Below are 8990 nucleotides of genomic sequence, written 5' to 3'. Positions count from 1 at the left end.
TTAAAATGTGTCCTTCCCGAGTTCAAGTGTATGTTGGTTTTCTGACACACGAGGGCGCTGTTTCTACGGTTTACATTCTCGTGGGACCCGGGGCTGGGGAACCTGTGGCAGCATGGAGAGAAAAGGAGCTGCTACATGTTCCAGGGTTACCAGGTTTTCTGGAACTGGTAGGACATGTTCTAGTGTCAAGGGCTGTCCTTCTGCCACAGGGCTGCTGGCTGGAACCTCCTTCAGATCAGAACCAACTGACTGCATATCACTCATCTCTGCAGTGACACAATGGGTGTATCAAAACAGGACCCGGGTCTGACCCAGAATCATCGGTGTATGGAACAAGAGGCTTAAATTCTTGGCCTAAAAAGGGAAGTGTCATCTCCTGGAGCTGTGGGAAGGACTAAATGGGATGGATGATCTATCTACAGCAGGTAAGACAGCAGAAGTCACATTAGAGGGGCTCAGCAAGTAGAAGCAAACACTAGGTGGTACTTACCAGTGCTGACATACAATGGTGCTCAATACATGTTTAAGTGAATGAATGGATGAAAAAATGGAGTGTGTAGAATTGGAAAGTTTGTACTGGACTGAGGAAAGCTAACATTTTCGAGCTTTCCTCATGCGGAGTCAGCTGGCTGAGTCACGTCAGAGTGAAGCCACCAGTCAAGTGAGTGAGTGAGTGGTAAGCACTATAGCTCTGTCAGCCTTCACTACTCCTCATTCAACTGTCCGGAAAACAGGGCTCAGAGGGGAAAAGTGATGTGCCGGAGGTGTCAGAGCTGATTGGTGAATCCAGATAAGACCCCAAGTCTCCTGAGGCCTAGCACAAAGCGCAACCCTCAGGGAGCCACCAGACATGTTGGGAGCTAAAGGGTGGGATGGGGACAGGGGAGATCTTAATGGACTGGTCCTAGAAAACAAATAGGCTATTGGTTTGGTTTGACAATGCTTGTGAGAAGCACCCTTATCCAGCAGTGACCCCACCCTGGTGTGGAAAGAGCCAGAACCACAAAAGAAGTTCATGCTTACCCTGGGGCCACCCACGGTTGGCCTCTAATCTGAGAGATCTGCAGGGAGAGCTCTCACTTCCCCAAAAGTGCTTCTTCCTGTGTCACAAGGAGCCTTGGGTCACCTCCTTCCTTTGTGCAATGAGATCCAAAGAGCAGTTTCTGACTCTGCTTCTTCCCTTTCCTGTTATCACTTTCCGTAGCTTTTCCAGGACCCAAGGGGATGCAGCCCTGCTTCAGTAGATTTTCTCTTGGGGAAGCTGCCCCAGGCCTCCTGACCTCAACAGAATAGCAGAATGACTCATGAGCCCTGAGGTCCCTCCCTTGGCCTGGGTAAAGCAGGCTGTCCTGGGCAATCCAACCTCTCTACTTTTGATCTACAGCAGGAAGCAATAAAAGGTACCTTCCACGTGCCTGCTATAACCATATTTTCCAAATTCAAGAGCAGGACTCATTACCCAACCAGCATGTGCCTTTCTAAAACTTCTGTAAAAAGACAAAACTGGACTATGCCAGAGAATCCGAGGTGGATGGTTGCCATGCACAGACCTCATGGGAAATTCTCTCCTCTGGGGGATGCCTGCCGGAAGTGTCATCTGTTCTTGCCACCGATTCAAGACTGTAACTCAGATACCAGGCACAAGGGCCATCGGTGAACTCGTGCTCAGGGCCTGCCAGGAATCTGGGCATGAACAGTTGTGTCTAGAAAACCTCCTTCCTTGATTTCACTTGTTTGTTGTATCTGTGTAAAGACCCTAGTCCCATGAAGGCTTTGCAAGGCACTTTTACCTTTCACTCTTGGAATACAGCTATGATTCTTTTAAAAATATCAATCTAACAACTTAAGTATGTCCAGTAAATACTTTAGTGACCTGTTTCACATGTCAGGTACTGTGCTGTGCACTGTCAGGGATGAAATGGTGAAAAAGGCCAGTTATTCTAACTCCTTTGGGTCCTTGCAGTAGATGTGAAATCATGCTACTGCCCAGAGGAGGATCCAAGGACTGACCAGGTGATTTCTACTCTTTCACACTCAGCTATAATAAAAATAATTATGTCATTATAGAAAAAGAGGCAGATGTGGTGTCATAGGTCTTGGGTTCAAATATTGATTCTTTTACTTGATGGCTATGTTGTCCCTAGCAAGATAGTTCAACCTCTGAGTCCTCGTCCATCAAGAAGAAAGTCATAATACCTGCAGGCCGTGAGGTTGGCTGAGGGATAAATGCTGGCAAGTTGTTTATATGCTTGTGACATAAAAGATGCTGAGAAAAGATTTCCTGTCTTCCTTCCTTCCTCCCTCCCATCCTTCCTTCCTTCCTTCCTTCCTTCCTTCCTTCCTTCCTTCCTTAGGGAGCTTAGAGACCAAATTCTGCCGTAACTAATACACATTATAGACTGTCATACAAGCTCAGTGAGGGGTGCAAAAACATGCCAAGACTGCTTTTTATGGTTTGTTGCCCATGGGGTGGAGAGAACCACTCAGAATGGCAAAGCCGGGGGCGGCTCACCAGTTTCCTCCCTGCCAGTCCTGTTCCTGGGCTCTCCACCCAAAACCATTCTGCGAGGAGTGACTTCCTGGGCCTTCATCAGCCACACATGATTAGAGCTCAGAAAGACCCTGTGGGGCAGGATGCCCATGACTGTCACTCAGGAGAAAGATAGGAGCCCACGAGCCTGGGGAAGAGTATGTGGCCATGCCAGGGCAGGCTAACCAGTGGAGGTGACTAGGACATACCTAAGTATTCCTCTGTGAGTGGAAACGCAATTCCAGGAAATTTCAGATATGTGGTTTTCACCCTAAACCAAGCTGAACAGCTAGAACCAAGTGCTCACAGCTTAAAAGCAACAACAAAAAGCCACCTTGGGGTTTCCCAGTGCAGTAGGTAGCACCCTGCTTTTCAGGTGATGATGTACCTACTCCAGGTTCTCAAAGATAGTAGTTTGTTTGAGCCTCCCAACATGCCAGTGAAGTGGGCAGATTAATTACCATTACCTAATTGTACAGAGGGGCAAACAACTTGCCAAGATTGCAACTCTTCCCAGAGTTATTGTGGGAGTGGTTATCTGTTCTCCCCAGCATCTGTTCTCTTTTTCTACAGCAATAGAAGCTCTTACTGCACACTGGCAACTCAGCTAAAGACTACATTTCCCAATTTCCCTTGCAACTACAACTGTCCATGTGATTACGTTTGGGCCAACATGAAATATAAGTAAAAGTGATATGTGTACTCTTCTAGGCCAGCCCCTTATTATTTTTTTTAAGATTTTTATTTATTCATTCATTCATGAGTGACACAGGGAGAGAGAGGCAGAGACACAGGCAGAGGGAGAAGCAGGCTCCATGCAGGGAGCCCAATGTGGGACTCGATCCCAGGTCTCCAGGATCAGGCCCCAGGATCAGGCCCTGGGCTGAAGGCGGCACTAAACCGCTGAGCCACCCAGGCTGCCCAAGGCCAGCCCCTTAAAACAAAAGCCTGTGCTCTCCTTTTTCCTGATGGCAGGGATATGGAATGTGATGGCGGGAGCTGAGGAAGCCATTTTGGAGTACCACCTCTGAACTACTCACCTGAAATTTTATATGAGAGAGAAATAACTTAGTGTAAGTTATTGTATTTTGGTCTGTTACAGCAGCCGCACATTCATTCCAACTCACCTCCCCCACCCCTACAGTCTTTTGTCTCACTAGCCCACCTTGGAAAAGTACACAGGCATCCGTCAGCCCACACCAAGAGGTCTGGACTTTGATAAGCAGAGGGAGGGCCCAGAGGAATGTTGACACAATCCAGGGGTCTTCTACAAGCAGGGTAGATCAGTGAAACCTGGAGGGAAGAGAGCCTTGTGGCATTTGGGAAACACAACACTGAAAGCCATTATTTGGCTGAAGTGCTGAAATCATGATCAGAGCCTCCCGGCTCTTGGCATGACCTTTAGGGTCAGAGGTACCTGGGCAAGAATGGCTGGTTGGTTTGAGTTCAGGGCGCCCCAATTCCAATGGCTCCAGTCTCCATCAAGGAACCTGGGAAAAACTGTTGGATGGCCCAGGGACTGAAACCAAGCTGAACTGCTACCAAGTATCAGGAGAAGCTTTCCAAATAAGTCAGGAACAATTAGATATTGTGCAAGCAGGTAGATCGCAGTCTGTGTCCAAATCCCACAGTGAGTGTTCTTGGATATCAGTTTACAGTCCCCAGGGAGGTCAGGCCTCAACCCAACTAATCTGAAGCCACGTTCTTGGCACTCACCTGTCCCCATGCAGTTCATCTTGAGCAGTGGGGCCAGGAGGACCCTGGAGGGTGAGCTGTAGTCCCACTTACCTGTTTCTTATTGGGGCTTGTCCATCCTCTCCTAATCTTGTGTAGTCAAGTGCAGGTTCACAAGCACATGGGGACACCTTTCTCCCCATGACCATGACTGGGGCTCCAGGCCCCTCAGGTATGAATCAGCTTAGCCCAGCCCCAGCCCAGTTCTCCTGACTTTACTGGAATTTCCCAAAGTGCGTATGCAGATTTTTTGTAGTATGGGGCTAAAAAAATTATTTTATAGGTGTTTATTTTAATTAGTACAGAAAAAATAGCACACTGAAGTGAGGATTTCATGGCTATGATTACTTAGGACAACACTAATTTAAAAATGAGCAAATGTAACATAGATCTAAAAACATACGGAGTAGATGTTGGCACAGGTGGGCTATGCCACTAAAATAAAGACGGTGCTAGGAAAGTGCTCTTCACTAGGTTTATCCTCCAACTGAGAAGGAAAACCAGGGTTGCTCAATTGACCCAAATACTCTTTCTTTTGGTTGTTATTGTTTCATTTTGTTTAAAGATTTCATTTATTTATTTGAGAGAGACAGAGAAAGGGAGAGAGAGAGAGCATGAGTGGGGAAAAAGGCAGAGGGAGACGGAGAAGCAGATTCCCTGCTGAACAGGGAGCCCATGTGGGGCTTGATCTGGGTACCCCAGGGTCATGACTTGAGATCCAGGGACCCCAGTATCATGACCTGAGCCAGAGACAGATGCTTAACAACTGAGCCACTCACATGCTCTCACCCCCACTTCTCCCCCACCCCAGACACTCTTTCTAACTAACAAGTACAGTCTCTTCCCAGGAGGATTATCTACCTAGGAAATAGCAATGCTTTAAGCAAATCAGATTTGCATTTTAGGGAAATGATTCTGAAATCAAGTTACCAGAGAAAACCCAGGACCCCCAATTCTATTTGAACGTTAGATGAATTATTGCACAGGACACATTGATACTAAAAATTATTCATTGATGATATGAAATTTAAATTTGCCTGGACATCTGTCCTGTGTTTTTGTCCCATGAACCTGGCAACCCTCCTCTGAAAGTCTTAGTTATCCTCATCTGCTCTAGCTTACCCCTGCACTACCCCTGCACCCCAGTCCTCGCTCATCAATAAGAAACTTGCCACGTCTTTCAAGTCCTCCCCTCCGTTCCAGTTTAGGTCTTTCTCATGCCTCAGCTGACGTGGCCAGGATGTCCTGATTTGTTTCCCTGTCTGCAAACATATTGCCTCCGATTCCATCTGCTGCCAGAATCATCATCCCAAAATGCGATTCTAATCCCTGCCAAACAGCCTCTCCCGGGTTGCCTCTTCTCCTATGAAAGTCCAAGCTCCTTAGCATGTCCAAAGCCCGCCCTCATTCTCCTCCACCATCCCAGCCACACTCGACTTTGCTTTTCCCTCCCTATAGTGCACACTTCCACGCATCCTCTGGCTTGCTTCTGCTGACCTCACAGTCTGGAAAAAAACCTGCTTTGGGTCTTCATCATTAATCCCAGTATCACCTCCTCAGTGAAATCTCCAAACACCTCAGCTCTCTCTGCACCTGGCAGAGGGCATCTGGAGGACACTGGCCACATCTCTAACTCTCTATCACAGGTGTGCAGTGGAGCATCCAAGAGGAGGTGTGGGGGTGTGGTCCTGACGGCAGGAGGGGTCTGGGACCCTCAGGGCACTGGGAGGCTAGGAAGAGAGAAAAGGGATAAGTAGAAGAGGAAAAGAAGAAACTTGGACATGGTGCTTCTTCCTCCTCCTCTCCTATTATCATCATGTCTTGAGCAACAGGATCTGCACTGGCCGCTGTGTGCACAAGATCCCAGTGAACCCCCGTGACAGCCTTGCAGGCTCACCACCCCCAATTCTCGGATGTGGACATTCTCTTGTGTGACAAGAGACATTGGATGATTTGCCCCCCAATACTTAACTAGTCAGAGAAATAGCTACATTGAACACCAATAAAAAGAAAGAAAGAAAGAAAGAAAAAAGAAAGAAAGAAAGAAAGAAAGAAAGAAAGAAAGAAAGAAAGAAAGAAAGAAAGAAAGAAAGAAAGAAAGAAGTAGCTACACTCGGCACCCGTCTTCTTACTGTATGTCCAGAACTATTTACAGAACTTTGCCACCTAGCCACCCACTTCTCCCCTTCCCCCAGCCCCTCACTGTCCCACAAGGGGGTCCTGGACAACAAATCGTGTCTTCTTTGCAAGCCCACATGCTCATTATTCTGTACGTGACATCTTCATTTGGCTTGGTGTGTTGAATTGGTGCTGATTAGGAATTTGCCATGAATGTTGTCAGAAAAAAAAAAACAAAAATAGAAAAAATAATGGGTTCTTTAATTGCTACTGGGGCAAACAGCTGGAAAAAGAGGGCTGATGTATTTTACAAAAAGGAAAAAGCAGAATGGAAGTCTGAGGTAGAACTGGAACCCTTTCCCTGACCCCTGGACTGTAGAATATTCCAGGCAGCATTTTCCTCAGAAGAGACTTGCTTTCGGAGTTAGGAACTTAGGTGTTTTTAGACGCTAAAATTATCTTAGATTATACCATCACTTAGGTCTCTCTTGGAAATTCCAAACACTTCAAAGATTTTCTTCTTTCTTTTCCTATTTTTACTTATTTTTAAAGGAGTTTATTTTATTGTATCATTATTATTTTTGTTATTTTTAGGGAGAGAGTGTGACCAGTGAGGGGCAGAGGGAAAAGGAGAGAGAGAATCCTAAGTGCACTCCACACAGTACAAAGCTTGACCCAGGATTTGATCTCACGACCCTGAGATCATGACCTGAACCAAAATCAAGAGTCGGACACTTACTGATTGAGCCACCCAGGGGCCCCTCTTTTCCTGTTTTTAAACATTATTTTTGAAATTGAATTTGGGGATGGTTCAGTGGTTGAGCATCTGCCTTCGGCTCAGGTGGTGATCCCAGGGTCTTGGGATCGAGTTTTGCATCAGGCTTCCCACAAGAAGCCTGCTTCTCCCTCTGCCTATGTCTATGCCTCTCTCTGTATGTGTCTCACGAATGAGCAAATGGAATCTTTAAAAAAATAAAATAAAATAAAACTGAATTATATATACCCTAGAATGCACAAAGCACACTGATCTTAAATGTCTGGTTTGATGGGTTCTTACATATGTGTACACCAGCCCTCAGATCAGGATGTAAGACATTTCCATCACCTCAGGAGGGTCCCTCTGCCCCTGCCCAGACAGTACCACTGCCCAGGGACGACTGTTACCCTGGCATCTGTCACCTTTAGTTAGTTGTCTGTATTCTTGAACATCACAACCCGTATTCTGTGTCTTGTCCTGCTCAGCACTGTGTGTTTGAAATTCATCTGTGTTGTCACCTGGGTCGGTAGTTTGTTTTTCACTGCTGCATTATATTCTTTTGTATAAATGATACACAATCCGTTGATCTGTTCTTTGATACTTGGATTGTTTCTAGTTTTGTACTATGGATAAATCTGATGTGAGCATTCTCGTACCTGTCTTTGATAGATGGAGCCACTCGTTTCTCTAGGTTTCTCTAGTTTGCCTAGGTGTGGGCTGCTTGGTCATGGAACTGACTCTCAAAGTTTTAAGGAAATTAATGAAGTAACTCTCTCCATAACCACATGGAGACAGCCTTCAAGCAGACCTGTAGAGCAGATAAAGACATCTTTATTGATCTCAAAGTTTTCAGTGCCCCTTCTGCCTTCTACACCAAGACTTGCTTGGGATACCTAGTCAGCTTGAGTCAGTTCACTGTCTTCTCATTATTGTGAAAACGTATAAGGATACACAATCCCAGAGAGAATAATGCTGTGAATTCCCACACGCTACACTCAGTTTCAACAATGGTTAGTGAGTTCTCAATCCCGCCTTGTCTATTCCCCTAACCATTTTTTTTTTCCTGGAATATTTTAAAGCAAATCTTGGACCTCTGAAGCTTATCCATAGATACATCAGTATATACCTTTGACACATGATAACTTTTGTATATCACATCACTATCATACCTGAGAAAAGTTACATAGATTTCTGCATATCATCTGTGTTCAAATTTTCCCAACTGTCTCCAAATCATTGCTGTGTTTGAATCAGGATCCAATGAAGTTCTGCACATTGTATTTTGATACTTCTCTTAAGTCTCTTTCAATTTAGAACAATTCCTTCTTTCCCTTTCTTTTCTTTTTGTTTTGTTTTGTTTTTTACTCTTTTTTTTAAATGTAATTTTTTGTAGGCAAAACCAGTTCATTTGATCAATAAAAAATCCTATTCCAGGTTTTGCTGATTAAATCCTCATGGGTCAGGGCACCTGGGTAGCTCAGTGGTTGAGTGTTTGCCTTTGGCTCAAGTCGTGATCCCAGGGTCCTGGAATCCAGTTCCACATTGGGCTCCCTGCAGGGAGCCTGCTGCTCCCTTTGCCTGTGCCTCTGCCTCTCTCTCTGTGTCTCTCATGAATAAATAAATAAAATATTTTTAAAATATTTTTAATTAAAAAAAATAAGTCCTCATGGGTCATACATAAACCATATGTATTTCCTATAACTGGGAGTTAGAACTAGAAGACTCTGGTTGAATTTTTAATTACTTTGCAAATGTCACAACATAGGTGGCCCTGTGTGCTTCCTATTGCATCTTGTCAGGAGGTACATAGCATCTTGTTTCCTACTTTGTTTGTTTTTTATTTATGTATTT

At 45.2% G+C, this 8990-nt stretch overlaps 1 protein-coding gene across 1 annotated transcript in view; it reads left to right on the top strand.

The window, feature by feature from the left end:
• The first annotated feature begins 383 nt into the window (after window positions 1-383).
• The window catches only part of RCSD1 (RCSD domain containing 1), a 96955-nt gene continuing 88348 nt past the window's right edge, over window positions 384-8990 (top strand). The window contains exon 1 of the mRNA XM_038542638.1: window positions 384-425. Within this exon, the coding sequence (XP_038398566.1) occupies window positions 399-425 (27 nt within the window). The 5' untranslated portion in view covers window positions 384-398. The remainder of the gene's footprint in view (window positions 426-8990) is intronic.

This window comes from Canis lupus, chromosome 7 (genome assembly GCF_011100685.1).
Source record: "Canis lupus familiaris isolate Mischka breed German Shepherd chromosome 7, alternate assembly UU_Cfam_GSD_1.0, whole genome shotgun sequence".
NCBI lineage: Eukaryota > Metazoa > Chordata > Mammalia > Carnivora > Canidae > Canis > Canis lupus.
The sequence above is the reverse complement of the archived record's forward strand: the minus strand, read 5'-3'. Positions and strand labels throughout refer to the sequence as shown.